The sequence below is a fragment of the Melospiza georgiana genome, chromosome 3, assembly GCF_028018845.1.
Source record: "Melospiza georgiana isolate bMelGeo1 chromosome 3, bMelGeo1.pri, whole genome shotgun sequence".
Taxonomy (NCBI): domain Eukaryota; kingdom Metazoa; phylum Chordata; class Aves; order Passeriformes; family Passerellidae; genus Melospiza; species Melospiza georgiana.
In genome coordinates, this window is record NC_080432.1 from 1,159,488 (window position 1) to 1,180,563 (window position 21,076).

Here is a 21,076-nt window from a genome sequence, read left to right on the forward strand (position 1 = left end):
GGCTTGGAAAACTCCAGAGGTGGTGACTGGGAGATGGTGATGGGGAGCTCAAGCAAGAGGAAAAGATGGCAGATGGTTGTGTGTGGTGTGGGCATCGGGTGTCTGTCTTTCCTAATGTGAAAAATGCTATTTACTTTTGTTAAGATTTTAAAAGTTGAATAGTAATGAAAATAAAAATTGGGACAAAAAAAATTAGGATAATAAAAATCAGAATCATAAAAGACAAGAGAATAAAAAGTAAAGAATTATGGATGTCTGCGTGTATGGTATTTCGGTGAAAGGCACACTTTGCTAATAAAGGATTACTCTCTAGAAGTAATAGTTTATTGTATATTCATATATCTTATATATGTTTTAAACATTCTTTTCAAATTAGGGTGTTTTTGTTTATTTTAGCTCCCCCCCCCCAGTCTTGTAAATTCACTTTTTTGGATTTTTGAACTTTTTTTGACTTTTCTCAATATGCAGGTAATAATTATTTTAGTGGGATTTTGGTGTCATTGTTATTTTTATCTAGATAGGATAATGTGAAGAATTTTATGGTTATCTTTTTTAATTTCCGAGTTACTTGCAAAAAGTATCTTATTTCATATAGGTTCTATTTTAATAATATGCTATAGCTTAAAAGCGATATTTACTACATTACTTGAGATTAATACAGCACTACTTAAAAGAAATTAATACAGTATAACTTTTCAACATAACAGATACAGTATTAATTTTAAAATTTGTGAAGAGCCAATCATATATATTTTTCACACCTAAGATGGGTCAAGGAGGCTAAAGTCTGGGGGGATCCCCGGAGCAGTGGGCTGGAGCAGTGGAGTTGGGCAGACCTAGGGTGGCAAGCTAAACTGTACCAATGTCCCTGCAGGAGCCAAATGCTGTCTGTAACACACACAACTGCTATCCTCAAATGTGGAGCCAAAAAAGTGGCCAGAAACCAGCTCCCACACCCCAGACAGAATCCTGGACTCCGCCCCAAAACATCTCACGGTATCAAGCCACAACAGTAAAGCCACTCCTGGAGCAGAGACCCTGAATGGAACAGAGCTTCTGCTGCCACACGCCCTCCCCCAGTGCCACCCCCCTGTCCCCTGCCTGTCCACAGAGCTGGAGTCACCCCCAGCTGTGGCTCCCTTGAACACAAAGGAGACACAGAGCAGTCCAAATCAACGCCTTTATTAGCAGAGCCTGCAGGGGACAAGGCTGAAGCAGCCCTTCAGCAGCTCTCCAGGAAGGCCTTGGCCCTCCCATTGCCAGCGGGGTTGCAGCACATGCACAGCAAAAGCCCCCACAGCTCCCTGGGGCAGAGCCAGCTGGTGCCACCTTCTCCAGAGCACGGCTCTGGTGCCACCAGCCTGCCTGGGCAGCACCAGCACTGCCCTGAGGGCTGCTGCAGAAGGTGCTGTCACACAGGATTCTCCACATGGGGCACTCCAAAGGCTTTTGCTCAACAGTGAGGCCAAGGGCGGGAGCAGCTCCTGCCGGGGCTGAGGGCTGGAGGGAAGGGCAGCAGCCCCAGGCACCCGAGCAGGAGCAGCTCCCCTGGACAGAGACACAGCACCCCTGAGACAGGGAGTGAAAGCACTGCCTGAGCCTGGGGCAGTCGTGTCACTGCTCTCCTGAGCCTGCAGGCACAACAGCTCCTGCTGAGAGAACGGCCTCAGTTGATCCAGGAGGCTGCAGTGAGGGAGGGAAGGATGACACCCAAAAGCCAAGCAGCCCAGCTTGCCGCCAGTGTGGAGCTGGCCTCAGGCGCTGCAACACTTTCTGCAAGCAGCACACCTCCTTGCTGCAGGAAAACTGCCTCTGAGGTGTTGGATTTTAGCCATTTTCTCACCCAGAAATGGGGCAACTGAGAGGCTTTTTAAAAACATTTTATTCATTTTTTATTCTCATATGAAGGATGAGACAATACAGAGGTTCCAATTCACGCCATCACAATTAGAAGCTGACTATTTATTTCTTGATTACAAAACATTATAGGCATATCTCGGCTTATTAGTTTTTTGCTGCATTATGCCGTAGATTCCTTAAAGCCAATTATTTAAAACTGCTCCTTGTAGGTGCTCTTAAAATGCATTTTTTATCATCCTATTTCTCTAAAGTGTCTAATCTTATTTGCAAGCAATCTTTGAAAACTTTTTTCTAGCTCTATTTCTCTCCCAACAATATCTGTCTTATTCTATGGCATTTCTAAGTTAGCATTTTTATCTCAAAGTTTGCATATGGATGCATACTATGTGGGCCGTTTGTCAGGTCTTGAGAACTCTCCTCAAATCTATTCCTTAGATTTCCTCTCTCTCTTGGATAGAAAAACTTTTTTGATGGCCTTGTTCATAATTTTTCGTGCGCAGTGAAGTACACAATGCACTATTACTAACATTGCTATGATTGCAACCAATATCTATAAACCTATTTTGCAAAGTTCTTTTAGCTAAGGTGTAAAACTGAAATCAGTTTTCTAACAATGATCTATTGCTTGTTTTAATTTGATTTGTAAAATCTCTCAGTTTTTGAAATTATTTGTGGATGGACATTGAATAGTCAGACAAGTTCATAAAACACAGTCCTTCAAAATCCTCACAACTATGTTTATGTGCCAGTAAAGGAAAATCAATGGCGGCTCTGTTTTGTAAGTTTGCATTTTGGCAGCACTAACATCTGTCCTCATGTTACTAATTGCAATGGAAGCAGTATTGACTTTGCTCAGCCAACACCCCAATTGGTTTAATGTTCTAATGCCTCACCTGAGGGAAGTTGAGGTAGAAATAAAGCTGATGTAAGTTATTTTGTAGGGCTCTAGGGTTTGAAATTGCGATAACAGTTTTCTTCATAATGCTGGGCAAATCTTTTTCCTCTATGTTTGCTCTTGATGGCTTTTTTTAACATTACCTGCTATCACAGTGAGATGTCCAATGCTACATGGGCCACTTTTAATTTTAGAGGGGATGCCTTGCCAGGCTCTATCTCTAGAAATGAGCTAATATCTTTTTGGCAATTGCTGTGGGGACTCATCTAGGTCAGCAATTTCACCCTCAGGAGGCACTGGGGTTGTACAATTGCACCACAAACTTGAGTTTCTGTACACAGGATGATGGGGAGTAACATTTAATTCTGGATCTCCCTGGTACTGAAACTCAGCATAAAATTCCATTGCTAATGAACCAAGAATTTCTAATTCTTGAGGTTCAGAAGGCGCTTTAAGAAGATCAGACAAGAAGGCAAGAGGATTCTGGCTTTCTCATTAAGTGAGGCAATGCTGAGCGACGGCCACAGTAACATAATTTCACCAAATTTGGGAAAAGTTAGATGCCGTTATCTAAACAAGGCTTGAGAGTGTCATCATTGTAATTGCATTTTGTGGAGAGACTGGTACAAAGTTCTCCTAAACTGCAAAGCTGTTGTGGTTCTTCCTCCCCATGGATGTGGCCTAACGCTTCTCCAGCTCAGACAGAGCTTCCTGCTTGGTAACTCTCAGCCAACCCTCAGGGATTTCTCCTTTGCCCTTAAATTTCCCTTTGTACAGAGCTTCCAGCTGTGTCCTGAAATGAGACACAAACCATTTCCAGTACGCCTGCATGGATGAGTCAGGAAGAATTTTCCAAGTGGAATAAGGGGGTCCAGCATCACGGTATCTCTTGTATGGGATCCATTTATTGCCATAAACTCTGAATAAGCCATCACTTGCAACATCGCTGGAACAAATATCAATGATCAGCTGGTCTCTCCCATGCCACTTGTGTCCCTTCAAAGCTTGTGGGCGATGGAAGACCACCTGATGGTCTCCATCGTGATTCTGCATTGTGTTTGTGCAGACAGCCCCACAAAAGGGACACTGCTCCCAGCACCCTGAAAAATGCTCTGTCAGGATGGTGTGAGGCTGCCTTGGAAATGAGCTCAGGTCAGCACCAGCAAATTCTTTCTTGAGCCTTTCCTTCAGGTCATCCAGAGCTTCTGCCATGGCACTGCTCAGGAACTCAATGTCTGTGACCTCCAGGTGCTCAATGCCCTTCAGGTCACTTCTGGGCAAGTTGATCACCTCTGACAGTTCCCTGCAAAATTCATCCAACCAGAGAGAGACTTTGTCTCCTCTGTCTTTTCTGTCCTTGACAATTTGGGTTGATGAATAAACAGCTGACAGGATGTTTTGATAGGGATGTTCAAGTGAGGAAACTAGAAATTTCCCCAGCCTCCTACTCCCATCTAAACAGTGACTTCTAACTCGTGTCTCAATGTAACTCTCATAATACTTTTGTGGAGAGCGAAGGTACTGCTTGAAATGCTCAAAATTTTCTTGCTCTGCCAGGTATCTCAGGATGCAAACTTCCAGATTGGCTCTGTTACCCTGGAAATCTGGGAAATTCTTCCGCATGTCCTCAGCAATGTCTTTAGCTGTCCTCTCATAGACTGCCCGGCAAAGAGCTGGGTAAATCTTGTCACAAAGGGAGGCAGCAAAAGTTGTGACAGAAGTGGCTCCTTGGCAGGAAATTTGGAAACATTGGAAGAAATCTTCTCTCTTGCTGTTCAGGTACACAACTGGGTCATTTGCCTTTCGGAATGCTTTGTGCATGGCTTTAAACCTTTCTGCTGCCATTGTGCACAGATATAGAGACAAATCGATGCAGTACTCTCTGTTAAAAGTACAGGATGCATTGCTGGGGACAGAGTTCACACCTTTCTGTACTTCATTGAGTATTTCATGAATATAATTTTGACTGTAATCGCATTTTTTCTCTTCCTTCTGAGCAATGTTTGTCTTCACACATGCAATGATGTTGTCCGTGATGTGCTGAAAGTTGATAACACCTGAACTAGGAGTGCTCCTGGGATTTGGGATATAGCCTGAATGCCGTATCTTCATGATATGCTTCTCCATGTCAAAAGAAAATCCTCTGCCTCTGGGAAGTGACCTAAGCCGTTCATGGAACTGTGGCTCCTTAAAATGCTCTACAAGGACATCTTCAATTTGTGCATCAATATCCACCTCTCCTGGAGGAGGAGCATCAGGGGAGACTTGGGCAATCCACTGGTTCCAGACAAGAGTAAATTCCTCCTTCAGTTTTCTCTCACTGAGGCTCTTCCCTTTCAGACGCACAGCCAGCTCTCGACTCCTTCTCAGGAGCTTGTCCTCATATTCCAACTTCCTTGCATCCAGTTTCCTCTGCTCCTTCTGTAGCTCAATGAGATTCTCACATTTCTTTTTTGTTTCAAGAAGAAGAGTCTCTTTTAGTTCTTTCAGCTTCCGCTCTGTGCCTGATTTCCACTGGACCAGTGTCTCACAGTCTTTGTCTTCCCCAAAATACTTTTCCACTTCTTTCTCAATGGCATCACTTGTCTCTTGCACCAACCCTTCAAGGTGTTTTATGGTGACATTCTGCATCTCCCCATTCCGAATTTTGTTGTCCAGTCTCATTTGTACATCTAAGATGTGACTCCTCAGCCTCCAGGTCCACTGACTAAAGGCACTTTCCAGTCTCCTGTACACAGCAATCTCCAGGGAATTCTTGAAGCTGAACACAAAGTTTTCATTCAGCAAAGCATTCCAGAGGTCACCAATACGATCTTTCAGACTTGAGAGCCTCAAAATGCTGTGCTGCGACTGCTTCTTGGCAGACTGGAGGATTTTGCTCTTGAGTTGCCGGACATTCTGGCTGTAGGTGGGGTTGGGTGGTGCCATTGGGGGGTCTCCTTCCCACAGGTGAGCAAAGTAGTGAATGTGGGTGTTCACATCAAAGCCAATGACATCACTGAAGGAGGAGATGTCACAGAATTCCTGCTGAGCAGCTACCACAGTAATTTCATCCAGCTTTTCCTGCAAGCGCCTTTGTCCTTCCATGTTCTGCTCCTTGGCAGTTGCTTCTCCCACGTTTTGGTGGACAAAGAGGCAGCTTGGGGAAAGATTGACTTGCTTCATCCTCAGGAAAGCCTGAACAGCAATCTGGAGAACATCTTGCATTTCTGATGGATTTTCTCCCAAGATATTGATCACAGTCATGTTGCCAACACCAATGACAAAGGTGGCCAGCTTGTTATCATGGTTCAGAGAGTGTTTATTGGCCATCTCAGTGGCACGAAGTCCCTCTGTGTCAACCACCAGCACAAAATCAAAGCCCAAGTCTTGCTGCAGCTCCTCGCCCACTGGGATGAGCTGCATGAAGGCTCCGCGGGTGCATCTCCCTGCGCTGACGTTGAACTGCAGACCAAACATGGCATTCAGCAGGGTGGACTTGCCTGTGCTCTGGATGCCGAGCACGGAGAGCACAAACACTTGTTTGTCCCCCAGCCTCTTAATTAAGCTGTCAAAGATTGCTCCCACCCAGCGCAAGGGCAGGTAAGAAGTGTCCCCATCCATCAGCTCCATGGGGTACCCTGAGACCATCAGTTCTGCTGCAATTTCCGACAGTTTGTAAAAATTGTCATTCATGGAGTTCATTAATTCCAGAGCTTCATAAATCTGCCCTACCTCCCTCAGAAGGTGCTCCAGGCCAATGGATGAATCGTTGATTTCATCAGAGAGGGCATCCAAGCGACTCAGCAACTCATTATTCAACCTGAATTCTTTCTTACTTTTCTTTCCTGTCTGGATTTCAGACCATAATTTGTGATAGTCTCTCCTGAGTTCTTCAAGACAACCACAGGTCAGCTCATCCATTAAGACCGTCATCCACTGCAGGAAGCATTTCTTGGTATCTGCTGGCTGGGTCTGGAGAAAGCCAAGGAATGATTTCATCAGTGCATTGAGAGGGAAAGCTTGCTCAAGTTGCTTTCTTCTTATTGCTTTCTTCTTATTTTCTGTTTGGCTGCGATGATGCTCAATGCTCTTGTTCCCCTTCTCTTGCAAGCGAGTGAGTTCTTTGTCCTTTTGGCACCACTGGTGCCACAGTTTTCCTTGAAGTGGCAGCAGCTGGGATTTGATCTCTGACAGCTTCTCTTTCTTCAGAATCTCCATCAGCTCCTTTGCCTTTCCTTTGGCTGTCACACACGCATCTCGATCTGCATCCACTATGAACCCGTGCTGGCGAGCTTTGTCCACACAGGCATCCAGGCTAAAACATAGATTAGACCCTTCCAGGAGATCCCAAATTTTCTTGGTCAGTTGGTCCATCAGTTCTGCTTCGTTTCTGTTCTTGATCCCTATTGTTATGTTTTTGCTGGCTTGTCCAGCTGCAACGTTCTCTTTTTCTGTGAGAAGACAAATAAAAGGCCTTTGTGACTGCCACAGGTCCTGCAGAAGGTTTTTCCCCCTGTTGTCCATGTGCTCCCAGTCAGACACAAGAGCCACATTGACAGCAGATATCTCCTGCAGGAACTGCAGCTGTGCTCCGTGATCCCTGGCGTCTCCATGCAGGTTACAGAAAGCCATGCAGCGCTCAAAGGTGTCATCAGAGCTTCCACGGGGGCAGTACCAGGCGATCTCCACCAGCCCTTCCACCAGCAAACGCTCTCTGGTGCTGCCTCTGCAGTGGCGGTGGAAGAAAGTGTCGTGTTTGCGTTTGCTGAGCAGAGCATTGAGGAGCTGGGACTTGGAAGAGGAGGCCGAGCTGCCAATGCGGATGAAGGACACGATGGGTGTTTGTGCCTGAAAGATGAGTTTGTTGTTGTAACTCTTTGTTTGGGCCTGCTTTCCTGACTTGTCCACCTCTTTCCAACTCCTTTGGATTTGGCTGAGGGCATAGAGTGGGAACTCGATGCGTGAAGTGCTCGGGTTGGGCACCAGCAGAGGCAGCGCCAGTTGGCATAACGCCAGCTTGGTTGCCAGGGTCTGTCTCAGGAAGTCATCAGCACAATGGAAAATGGCCATCTGCAGGTCCATGGGGTGCACATGGCTGTCCCTGCTTGCACATTCAGGAGCTGCTTCCATCAGCTTATTAAGAAAGTTTTCAAAGGAGTCTGATTGTTGTCTCTCTTGCTCTGTGGTTTGTGGCATGGGTACAAGGCCGGGATTGCTCCTTTCCCAGCAAGTCAGGTACCTCACCCGGTAATCCATGGTTAACAGCTTTTGCAAGAAGAATAATGGCAGTTCCTTGTCCTGGCTGGGCTGGCTGTCCTGCAGAGATGTCTTGCAGATGGTGAGGAAATCTCCCATCCCCATTTTCCTTGGATAGTGACCTTCCAGTTCAAGGCACTTGAGCAGCTGGAGGAACTCCTGGTTTGAAATGGCTTCATTTTCTTTGGATTTGCTGCTGTCTGACCTGGATTGGGACTGACTGAATGCCTCAGATGTTGTAAAAGTGTCTTCTAGGTCTCTGAATATGTTCTGCATCCTCTGTTCAACCAATTGCTCATCCAAGTCCCCACTGATCAAGGAGTTCAAGTCCTGTTCCAGCCTCTCCCAGTCTTCATCTCCACTGTGCTTTTGGAGGAGATTCTTTATCCGTGTGGACCACAAGCCTTTCATGTGATCTTCCATGAAAACTAAACGCTCCCTCTTCTGCTCAGGGGACAGCTTTTGACTTTCAGGTGTCACAGTCAGACCTGTCATCAGGAGGAAGGCCTCAGCTCTCTCAGCATCTTGCTCCTTCAGGTTCACATACTCCTCATGTGCCTCTTCCATTTCCTTGGCCATGTACTGAATTTCTGGGTGTCCAAGGAGGTGCTGAAAAGTGCTGCTTTCCACCTGGTACCCTGTGCTGGTCACAATCAAGAGCACCAACAGCTCCATGTCCTTCTGAGCCTGTTCCTGGAGAGACTGGAGTAAGGAATAAATGGCCAGGCTGCTGGTCTGGGTGGCTTCTATCTTTGCTTCATGAACATCAGAAGCAGAGCTTCCAGGTGCATAGGTGACAGCATGGATGTGCTCCTTCATTTGCTGCAGTGTTTTGATGAGCTCTTGAAGCTCAGAGACTTTGGGACATCTGGGAATTGGGTGCTCAGTCTGGAAGACCCATTGCATAATGAAGGAAGCCTCAGGGAAGTCCTTGACAGAGTAGATATGAGGATTCAGGAGACTCCTCAACATTACCTTGATAGAGGTGGTGTTTTCTGGAGGTGACTTCTGGCAGCTCCACACAGTGTTCACCAGAAAGTTCTGCAGGGCTTTGTCTGACAGGCACACATTGATCCACACACTGGGTTTCCTGGTTTCTGCACTCAGATAATCTTTTAAGTCCATCAGCATTAGCAGTTTCCTTTCATCTACTTTCGTCACCTCCCAGGCCTTCACAGTTGCCATGAAATCTCTGGCCTCTTGCACTGCACTGCTCAGTTCCTCCCAAAAAACAGTGCCAACGCTCTGATTCATCAGCGCTTTGTACCCAGCCCTGAGGGCTCTGCTCATCTGACCAACAGACTTAAAATCTCCACAGTGATTGCACCGGATGATGTCCCACACTGGGATCAGCTCAAAGCCACGGTCGATAACGCACCACGTTGTGTTATCAGACACGAGCCCCGTTTTCCATTTAGGAAGAGAAGCTGTGTCTGCTGGGCCCCCTGTGTTGACCACGTAGAGCTGAATCGCTGTCTGAGAACCCTCTCCAGCTCTTCCCAAGACAGAATGCTGTGAGCTGGATTTGGAAACATCCAGGTTCCCTTCTACACTGGCCCCGAAGCCACCCCAGCTGGCCCCAACAAAGATGTTCAGTGCTTCAGATGTTTGTCGCTTCACCTCTTCCCGCTGCTCAGCTCGGAATCCTTCTGTAGACGCCTTCCACCAGAATATCCCCCCAAAGTGGAGGGGACCCTGGTTTATGTGGGAGCCAAACCTGCTGAAGAAGCTCTCACACATCTTCATCAAGGTGGAGTTGTCTTCTTTCCAGCTGAAGCTCAAAAGCTGCTCCATGTCTTGCAGCTCCCGCAGAGCCGCATCCGAGAGGCGAAGCTGATGCCTTTGGAAGTAGCAGGAGGCCAGAGGGATGTACTGGTACTTGGTGGTGCAAAAGTAGCTCTGCTCCGAGTGGGACTGGTGGGTGTCCTGTGACTGCAAGGAGCTGCTGTGATCTACACTCCCTCCCAGATTAATCCCCCAGAATGAGGATTCGGCAGAAATGCTCATGCTGAACCCCAGTTGCTCCATGGACTTGGTGAAAGTGGATTCTTCTGCAGAGGAGGAGAACTCCTTCCTCTCAAGCAGCGATCCTTGCTCTGGACCAGAGAGCTGGAACCCATCAGGAACCCTGAGGAGCTGCTCTCGCTTTGCCAGCGCATCTTCAGGTCTGCTGGTTCTGTAGATGCCCTGCAGGGCCAGTCCCCCCGATGCCCGCCTCAGCACCTCCGTGTCAGGGATGTTCTCCCTCCTGCCTGCTGACTGCTCCTGCTGCTCCAGCTGCTTCTGGATGCTCTCCAGCACATCTTCCAAGGGTTTCTTTGGTGCTGGCCAGAACTCTTTGGGAATGTCCATGGCTCGCCACCGAGTCTCTGCTTTCTCCCTCAGAGCATGATGGCTGTGGCTGTGGCTGTTGAGCATTTCTGTCAGATCCTTCAGAGCTTGGTTGGCCATATTTTGTCTCTGCTTTGTCTTCTCTGAGTTATGCTTTTGCATCTCCTCACATGTTGTTTCATGTGTTATGTTCAGGAGTTTCTGGAGTGCCTTTTTCTCCCAGGGATGCTGTACCTCACCCTCTAACCTGAGATAATCTTTATATTCCAGATGTTGCAGGGCTTCTCTGCACTTGATTCCCAGGATCTGTGTCACTTTGGGCAGCCAGTATCCAGCATCCAGTCCTTCCTTCTGGAAGGCCTCTGCCAGGAGCTGTGTCTTTTCATCCCCCTCCTGTGTGTCCTCCTGTGAAGCCATGACTGTGGAGGAAGAACAGATACTTTCCCTTGAAATGTAGGTTTTAGGAGTTTGCTTAAGTTAGCAATATGAATTAAGCATTTAAATTTTAGCTTGTAGAATTTTAACCTCTTACTTAAGAAACATCTGCCATGGTACAACGGGCAGAGAAAATGCAAATTTCTGAAGCTTCTTGCAATAGAGAACTCTTTTGGGAGTGTTGAAGATTGCAATGCAAGATGTTTTCCATTACCATCTTCATGGCAGATTATCTTTTGTCAAGTGGCAGCTTGCTTTATCTCTCTCTCTGAGTGACAACATTCACACCTCCCTCTGGAGGGGACATCTGCTGATAACCGACTATTGAATTTCACTGCATGACTGCACCCCCTTGTGAGATGCTCCACCCAGAGGGAGGAGCCAAGCATTGCTACCCAGATGTCATCCAGAGGTTTTTGAAACACCAGCACAGCTTTCTCCATGGGATTCCCCAGAGGAACAGCAGCTGTCTCTTCTTCCACTGGATCTTCAGAGGAAGAATACATCCTTCTCTAGACGACCCCCTTGCTCCAGTGGAGCCACACCTGACACTTCAGTAGGACTGCAGCCACATTTCCATTTGGACTACTACCAACACCCCACAGGTGGTTTCTGACTCTGTCAGTGTTGTTTTAGTGTACTGCCTTGTTTATTTTATCCTTTTATTTTTTCTTCCCTATTAATGAACTGCTATTTCCTGCCCGCATATTTTTGCCTGAGAGCCCCCTTAATTTAAAATTTATAGCAATTTGGAGGGTTGTGAAGGGTTTACATTCTCCATTTCAGGGGAGGCTCCCGCCTTCCTTAGCAGACTCCTGTTGCAAACCAAGACAAGGAGAAGACCAAGAAATGCCAGAAACCTAGATAAAAGAGCTCCTCTGTGTCCAAACTGATCAAAATCAATAGACTTACTCGGATAAGCACCAAGGGACCAAAGGACATGTGCAAAGGAGAAAAGTTCAAAAGTTCAGTCATGAGGAAGACCACAGCCTTCAGCCTCGGAGACTACCAAAAGAACCCTGTGCAACCACCATCGTGAACAACGCATGCTCAGAATTGTGTGGACCTAACTATCATGGGAGGTGAGGACAGGCAGGGTCAGGGGTGAATATGCATGGAAAGGCTGTGTAATGTATTGCATATGGAACACATGGTGAATAAAAATGTAGCTCAGACCAGCTTGGGGCACAACTTTTCACAAGAGGTATCTCACTTGTGCCGGGCGCTGACAGTACATAGCCAGGTCATAACTACATCATGTTGTGGAGTCTATGTATTCCATGTATTGCTTCACCCCAAGGTGAAGGTGTTGTCAGGGGCTCCTGGCAGAGGCTCTGCAGCAGCTGTGGCTCTGGGGCTTGCTCCCACTTGGCTGCTGGAGCCAGGTCTGGGACGGCACAAGGGCCAGGGTTTCCTTCCCAGCACCCTGGACGTACCTGTTTCTTTCCTGTTCGCAGGATCAATGCTGAAGCTGAGTGTGTATTCCAGAGACTACACAGACAGAGACACAAACACAGACGCACACACACAGACACACACAGACTCACTCAGCCACACAGCCTGCCCTGGACAATGTGCTGCCTTCACCATTGCCCACATTCCAGCCGCAGAACTCCTCAATCCACAAGGGCAGACAGCCGGGGCCATTCCTGGCTCCCTGGAGCACTGGCGCAGCCCCTCTGCCCATCCAACAGCCCTGCCTGCATCCTGCACCCTCTGCCTAGCCCACGGCTGCCCTGCTCTCTGCCTGGCCCAGCCTGCTGCTCCCAGCACCCGGAGGCAGCGCTCACACACTCCCCCCATGGCACCCCACACTCCCCAGACACACTCCCCCCCATGCCCCCCAGGGTCTCTGAGCTGTGCTCCTTGTTATGGTTTAGGCCTGGCAAAGCCAGAGCTCCCATGAGTGTACCTTCTACCTGATATCCGCTATGAGATGTGAGCAGGAATAAGCAAAGCAGGCTCCTGCTTAAACATAAGGAAAAGTTTATTAACTAAACTGCACACAATTACTAAACTACACACACACAAAAAAAGAAAACACAAGGAGAATGAAAACTACACAGAAACACTTCCCCCTCCTCCTCCAGATCCCAGTACAATTCATTTCGCAAAATTATCCACATTCGGTCTGGCACCACCCTTTAGAAAATCAAATCTTCAGCTTATGAAGAGTAGACGGAGTCCTTCCTTGTACCACGGACTTCTTATCACAATTAGCACCGCCCGGAATCCTGCTATCTCGTGACATCTCCTTTCCATGCCAAGGTGCTCTCACCACCAGGCATGGGATGAGGCAGAGGCCTGCTTTCAGGGTGGACCATTTTAAGGATGCCTCGTCTCATTCCAAGCAGAGCACAGTCTCATCTCTGGGACCTTTGTCCCCCCCATTTCTTCTATACCCCCTGGGGCCGAGGGGTCTCAACACCAAACTCTCCTGGCTCCGAGCCTCCGCTTCCCCCTGCAATGCAGCCTCTGTATCACCAGGAAACCGTCCATGGATCTACAACAAAAGAGTCCAGCAAAGTTGCCACTCCATCTTCCCCCATTCCTTCAAAATCTCTCTTTCTCTTTGCCAGACCCCCTTACTGGCCTGTTTCTTCCTTCATCTTCCACTCTTATCCCTTTCCTAGGAAAGGTAATGTTCAGTGACGTTCTCACTATCCACAAGAGTTAAAAGCTCTCCCAGGCGGCTGGGCTGCTCACAAGCCCCCCCCTTCTGCTCCCAGCCGTGCTGTCAGCACATGATATCAAGATTCAAGATAACAGTTCCAGCACAGGCTGCATTCTCTTCGTCTCCAAAAAAGGGAGGGGGGGGTATAAACAGGTTGATCGATTCTCCCCCACCCTTCCACCGAATCCGGGCCTACCGTAGATGGGCCACGTGGCTTTCCCCTCCCCCAGCCCAGCCAGCAACTGGGCTGGGGGAGGGAGGCCCAACCCTTCACGCCGGAAATCCCAAGAGGGCTCTGAAGGACAAGAGCCCTGCTTTGAACTCCTTGGGTTTGTAGTCTCAAGAGGCGGTTACAATACCCCACTGGTCAAACCAGGTGCTCATCTTAAAATCCGAACACCCATTGGTAACCACAGCAAAAACAACATATCCCAGATGTCCCATTTCCGGTCAAGCCATGACACTCCTGCTCCAGCTGCCAGCGCAGCCCCTCCCTCGCCCCTCTCTGGCCTCTTCCCAGGAGCTGCTTCCTGCCACCCTCAGGGGCCCACCCCAGTCTAGGGGGAAATCCACCTTGTCCCTGCCCACAGCTGTGCCTGGGACATCCTGGTGCCCCTTCAGGAGAGACTGGAGACTTTGGGAGCCAACTCAGAGAGGTGCCCTTTGTGATCTGCTGCTCATTAGCACAGAAGGTCTCATCAGGCTGGTGCCCATTGGTGGCCACCTTGGCTTCAGCCACCACGGAGCCATCAAATCTCTGCTGACAGGTGGAAAAATTATAGCAAAACTTCAGCCCTGGCTTTGTGGGGAGCAGACTTCAGGCTTCTCAGGGGTGAGTTACACAGGGCCCCTGGAAAACTGTCCTGAAGTTGCTGGGGTTCATCAGTGCTGGTCCCTTTTGTTTGAAAAAACCCTGAAGGATGAGTCAGTCATGGGTCACAACCAGCACAGGGTCACAACCAGCACAGGCTCACGAGGGGGAAGTCCCTCTTGTCACACTGAATTTCTTTTTGTTATAGATGAATAATGAGATGGTTGACTCTCACAATTAAGGGATGTACGTTATGTGTATACTAAGAGAAGTTTTGTAGATGTATATGTCTAGTTATAATTATGTTACTGTAATATATCCTGTCCCACTGCCACCCCCCATGTGCTATCACAGGATGGCCTTGGGAGTCAGGGCATTTGGGGAGGGTTGCCTTGTTCCTATTGTAACACCTGACCTCCAGTCAAGATGGAAGAAAATGATCTCTACCACTAGACAGCAAGGAAGAAGTTGACTGACAAGACTCTAGGAGGGGCTAGAGATATAGAAGGGAGAGCATCCATTTTGAAGAGGAGCACGTGGCTGGTAGTCATGGGGGCTCCCAGTGTTGAAAACCTTTTCCGTATCCATCCTTTGTTGTAGTTTTTATTAAGGTTTAATAAACCTTTGAAATTTTAAAAGTAAGCAGTTGTTTCTCAAAATGGTCTATTATCTGGAATAAAAACTTCATCTCTGTGGCTGTAGGAGATTTGATAAGAGAAGTGCACCCTGCCACAATTTTGGCAGCTTGGTCGAGATCTACTGTGACCAGTGTGAGTGCAGGTATCCCCTGGGGACAGCAGAAGACTAAATAATGAAAAAGAAGGAGGGGACAAAAAGGCAGATGAAATTGTGAGTATTTGCATGCGTGTGAGAGTCAGAGAGTGTGCTTGGAGTCTGTGTGAGAGTTACCGGACTCAGGAGTGCTTGAGAACAGCTGGGGTGTGCCAGGTTGAGAGCCACCGGACTTGGGGGGCTTTAGTACACCTGGGGGTTGCTAGGTTGAGAGTTACTGGACTCAGGGGTGCTCAAGAACACCTGGGGGAGCCAGGTTGAGAGCTGCCAGACTTAGGGGTGCTCAAGAACACGTGGGCGGCCAGGTTGAGAGCTACCGGATTTGGAGATCATCTGATCACGCTTGTGCAAGTGATAGGAGTCCATATAGGGCTCCATGTAGTGCGGCGGCTCAGGCAGCACCTGGGGTGGGGCCTGACTCTGGTGTGCAACTCATGTATAATTTTCTGAGCCAGCCAAGGCTGGGGTCATGGTGGGATGGGCTGGCTGCTGAGCGGGGAGTGGGGTGGAGCAGCCACTCACTGCAATGGGAGTGGGGCAGAGACACCACTTGCTGAGCTGGAAGCGGAGCCACAGCTTGCTGAGTGGGGAGTAGGGTGGAGCTGCCACTGACTGAGCTGAGTGGGGAGTAGGGCGAAGATGCCACTTGCTGAGCCTGGACCTGGCCAGGGCCACCACTCACTGAGAGAGGATCAAGGCAGACACGGGGCTGTACCAACTCCCCTGTAATACCTGCTGAGATAAGGCCATGGGACCAGAACATCAAGCTGAGGAGGAGAGGAACGGCAGGGAAAATCCAGTGATATGGAGGCCCCTGGACCTAATAGGCGAGGTTTTATTCACTTTTTGGAAGAGAGATAAAGATTTTTTCTCTCTTTTATTTCTTTGTCTTGCATCCTTTCCTTGTTTCCCTTCCACACCTTGCCCCTTTCCTTTTCTCTTCTTAATAAGGTGGGCCTTGCTGGGAGAGCTTGTGGTTAGCCGACTGGGGAGGCGAGCTCTGTTGGGAGAGCCTGTGGTTGGAAAGGCTCTGTTGGGGGAAGACCTTTGATTGGCCTTTCAGGATGGGACTATGGGTAAGTAGGGTATCCCCAAGGGGAGAAGTAGAAATTGAGGAGGTACCAATAGATATACCTCCAGACAGCCCACTGGGAAGGAAACTATCCTGGCAGAATAATGACCCCAATACCAGAAATGAGGACAAGCTCAAAATAATTCAATACTGCATAGTAGAATGGAACAGAAGGAAAATTAGGAACCATCATGTATACTGGCTGAGGTACGGATCAGAAGAAGGATTGCTATGTTGACCATTAAACATATATGTAAGTGCTAACATACCATGCAACCAAGAAGAGAGAGCAATGCTGCCTGCTGGGAAAGAGAGGCTTCAACCTTGAAGGTGAGTGTGTTTAAAGTATCAGAGAATAAAGAATGGGATGCTGTTGTGGTGCCTTTTTATTTCACAGATTGTTCATGTCAATAGTCAGTTCCAGTTCACCCCCTGTATTTTGTATTTCCCTAAGATGGCCTATTCCCAGGTTTATATCCCTCCCCTTTTACCCTTCAATCATTGCAATCCCCACCCAGTATTCCAGTGCCTTCCCTGTCCATCACTGTAAACTCTGCCCCCTGTTCTGGACCCTTTCCTGTCAGTCTCCTGCAAACCCTTCCCCTGCCAGTTTTTACTCCCTGGAATTCCCCTAATGTACGATGCCCCATTGGTCCATGTGACCTGCCCTCTCCACCCCCTTCTTCCCATTCCACCCCCCAATTCCCTGAATTGTATTCCCCTCCTGTTGCTCCTCCCTCTCGGATTCCCTTTTGGTTTAGAGATCATACCTACCCCCAGTTCTAGTGCTGTATAAAATCCCAAACACACTGGTGCTTGGGGCTCTTCAATTCCTGTTCCCTTTGGTGAATAAGTTTTTCTTAGAATTTCCCAAAAGCCTCCCTCTCCTTTTTCGTCCACTCCCTGACACAGACAACCATTCGAGCGGTAGAGGAGGTGGTTCTAAGGTTCAGCCCTCTCTGTTTTGAAGGGAAGCTATTCCCCACTCACGGCACTGCATTGCTCCTGAGCTAGCCATGGACTCCGGTGCGGTGTCAGTTGAAGCCCAATGTGAAGCCTCCCCTCAGGTCCCAGACCCCACGAAGAGATTGTGTGCTTCTCTGTGGATTACAATTAAACCCTTTGGCCATTAGCTACCCCAGTTGTAGCAGGCTGGTTTCTGCATGGCAGTGCTCCTGGGGGTGATACAGGAGAAGGAACCTCCATGCCTCCTGCCATAAAATCAGGAGTCAAAGCAGCAGGTGCAAGATCAGACACAACTATTGAGTCTTATTCCGTGAAGTACCTTCGTGGCCTAAGGAAGGATTACACTCGACGGTTGTAGTGTGTTGTTAAGTTTCTTGTATTACTCCCTCATTTTATGTATTGTCGCCCCTGTTCAATGTAAATGGTTCTGCCCTCCCCAGTTTTCCCGCCATTAACTCTAATGTCAGTTATGTTACTATGGTTACCCCTGCCCTTGATTGTGTCAGGTACCTAAGTTATATAATTTCTCCTCCCCCTTTTCTCCTTATAAGTAAACTTTCTCCCCTCCCTGGGCCCAGTCAATCACCCCCCAGTCCTCCCAACTTTCCAGAGTCGTCTTCTCTCTGGGGGTTGTGGTTGGCTGTGGTCCCGGGGCCCCTCCTCTACTTTGTATTCATTGGATTCCCCTTTATGTCAGTTATGTTAAGTTCGTCCCTCCACCCTTCCTGATTGGTTCCGTGTAAACCCCTCCTTTGTACACCCACTCCCTTTATAACCTTGTTTTACCCCCATTTCTTGGTCTCTCCCTGGGGTTTCTGCCTGGATGCTGTCTTGAGTTGTTCATTAAACCACACTTAACCCCATTGAGAGTCCAGCTCCTTATTTCCAGTTGCATTGGCAGTGAGATCGGTCTGCAGGCGAGCACAGCCTGAGGCCCTCTGACGCCAAGGGGTGCTCACACTGGATTGCAGCGGTGTGTCGGCCTGCCCTCTGCTAGCCGGACCCTGACCACCCAGGCCAGATACACCCTCGCCGCACCTGACGACCTGATGAATCCATAATTAGTTGGCTGGTCCGTCCCTGGGGTGCTGCAGGCGAGGCTACAATTCTGGACGGCACTGAAGCGAGGCATTCAGGATCCTGTCACAGGATCCTGTCATTGACCAAGAAATGATGAGTGGGGCTAACCCTCACAGCCTCTGGGAACGGGTCCTGAGAATTGTAGCAGAAAGATACCTGTGTGCAGATGATCTCTATATGCAGCAAACCCAGTAGAAAACTATAGAACAAGGGATTCAACCCTTGAGGGAAATGGCAGTGGCTGAGATTGTCTTCTCAGATGATGGAAACACTCTAAATCCAGACTTGGTACCATGCACACCTGTGATGTGGAGAAAATTTGTACGACTTGGGCCACGAGAATACGCTTCTGCTTTAGCAATAATGAAGCGGGATGATGGTGAGAAGACTGTGCTGGATATGGCAAAGAAGCTCCGAGCATATGCATGGCCCAACACATGCCAGAATTGCAGCGGTGGAAACACGTCTGCAAAAATTAGAAGACAAGATGGAAGAGGGTCACAAGAAACTGAGGGAGGAGATTAAAGAGGGCTTTCTCCAAATCTCGGCAGTACAGATCAGAGGTTCTGGTACCCAAGGCAGATGTTCCCCAGATGGTGAGAGAATGTACACGAGCTGAGCTGTGGTTCTACCTGCGTGATTGTGGAGAAGTCATGGGGAGATGGCATAGAAAACCTACCGCTACTCTGGCACAATGGGTACGTGAACTGAAGACTCAGAGAGGAAGTTCCAAAAGGGAAGCATTTCCAGTGGCCAGAAAACGAAATGTCACATATGATGATAATGACAATATTTTTGTTCCCCTTGAAGGAACCGCCAAGGCATATGCCCAGGGAAAGAAGGATAACCAGGCTTAGAGGGGCCCTGCCTCTAGCCAGGTAGAAGCTGGGGAAAACCGTGTTTTTTGGACTGTGTGGATTTGTTGGCTTGGCACATCTGAACCACAAGAACACAAAGCTTTGGTTGACACTGGTGCACAATGTACATTAAGCCCATCAAGATATGGGGACAGAGTCTGTTTCTATTGCTGATGTGACAGGGGGATCACAGGATTTTACTGTGGTGGAAGCTGAGGTGAGCCTGACTGGAAATGAGTGGAAGAAGAATCCTATTGTGACTGGCCCAGAGGCCCCATATATTTTAGGCATAGACTTCCTCTGAAGTGCGTATTTCAAAGACCCAAAGGGACTCAGATGGGCATTTGGAATAGCTGCTGTAGAGACAGAGGGTTTCAAGCAGTTGAACAGCTTCCCTGGACTGTCAGAAAGCCCATCTGCAGTAGGTCTCCTGAGGGTGGAAGAACAACGAGTACCAATTGTCACCTCAACAGTGCACCGCTGACAGTACCAAACAAATTGAGATGCTGTGATCCCCATCCACAAAATTAGCCGTGAGCTGGAGAGCTAAGGGGTGGTCAGCAAGACCCACTCACCCTTCAACAGTCCTATTTGGCCTGTGTGAAAATCTGAAGGAGAATGGAGATTGACAGTGGACTATCGTGCATTGAAGGAAGTGACTCCACCACTGAGTGCTGCTGTGCTGGACATGCTGGAACTCCAGTACGAGCTTGAGTCCAAGGCAGCAAGGTGGTACGCAACTATAGATATTGCCAATGCATTTTTCTCCATTCCTCTGGCAGCAGAATGCAGGCCTCAGTTTGCTTTCACCTGGAGAGGCGTGCAGTACACCTGGAACCGACTGCCCCAGGGGTGGAAGCACAGCCCCACCATCTGCCATGGACTGATCCAGGCTGCACTGGAACAGGGTGAGGCTCCAGAACATCTGCAATATATTGATGACATCATTGTGTGGGGGAAGACAGCAGCAGAGGTGTTTGAGAAAGGGGAGGAAATCATCCAGATTCTCCTAAAAGCTGGCTTCGCCATCAAGAAGAGCAAAGTCAAGGGACCTGCTCAAGAGATCCAGTTTCTGGGAGTGAAGTGGCAAGATGGACTGTGTCAGATTCCCATCGATGTCATCAACAAGATCACAGCAATGTCTCTACCATCCAGCAAGAAAGAAACACAAGCTTTCCTAGGTGCCGTAGGTTTATGGAGGATGCACATTCCCGAATACAGTCAGATCGTGAGCCCTCTCTACCTGGTCACCCATAAGAAGAACACTTTCCACTGGGGCCCTGAGCAGCAACAAGCCTTTGCACAGATCAAGCAGGAGATTGCTCATGCAGTAGCCCTTGGCCCAGTCAGGACAGGACCAGAGGTGAAGAACGTGCTCTACTCTGCAGCCAGGAACCATGGCTTGTCCTGGAGCCTTTGGCAGAAGGTGCCTGGGGAGACTTGAGGCCGACCACTGGGATTTTGGAGTCGTAGCTACAGAGGGTCTGAAGCCAATTATACTCCAACAGAGAAAGAAATCTTGACTGCCTATGAAGGAGTCCAGGCTGCCTCGGAGGTAATAGGCACTGAAGCACAACTACTCCGGGCACCCTGACTACCAGTATTGGGGTGGATGTTCAAAGCAAAAGTTCCCTCTATGCACCATGCCACCAGTGCTACATGGAGCAAATGGATTGCTGTTATCACACAGTGCGCCCGTGTTGGAAAACTGAATTGCCCTGGGATTCTGGAAACACAAACTGGCCAGAAGGTGAAAACTTTGGTCTCGCTGATGAAGGGGAAGAAGAAGTGACATGGGCTGAAGAAGCTCCACCATACAACCAACTGCCAGCAGAAGATACATTATACGCTCTCTTTACTGATGGTTCTTGCCACATTGTAGGGATGAACCGGAAGTGGAAAGCAGCCGTATGGAGCCCCACATGACAGGTGGCAGAGGCCACTGAAGGAGAAGGTGGATCAAGCCAACTTGCTGAATTGAAAGCTGTTCAACTGGCCCTAGACATTGATGAGAGAGAGAAGTGGCCAAAGCTCTACCTCTACACTGATTCATGGATGGTAGCCA

General features: G+C 48.5%; 1 protein-coding gene across 8 annotated transcripts in view; it reads right to left on the reverse strand.

Moving 5' to 3' along the window:
• LOC131082116 (interferon-induced very large GTPase 1-like) overlaps window positions 1-21,076 on the reverse strand; it is a 63,914-nt gene that overhangs the window by 24,300 nt on the left and 18,538 nt on the right. For 5 of the 8 annotated variants that reach the window (XM_058021766.1, XM_058021767.1, XM_058021768.1 and 2 more), the window contains one exon: window positions 1,865-10,743. The exons of 2 other annotated variants lie outside the window; for them this stretch is intronic. In XM_058021766.1, coding sequence (XP_057877749.1) covers window positions 3,437-10,741 — 7,305 coding nt within the window. In that variant the 5' untranslated portion in view covers window positions 10,742-10,743 and the 3' untranslated portion in view covers window positions 1,865-3,436. Of the gene's footprint in view, window positions 1-1,864; window positions 10,744-12,767; window positions 13,263-21,076 lie in introns of those variants that run through there. One more of the 8 variants, XR_009114311.1, reaches the window with a different exon arrangement.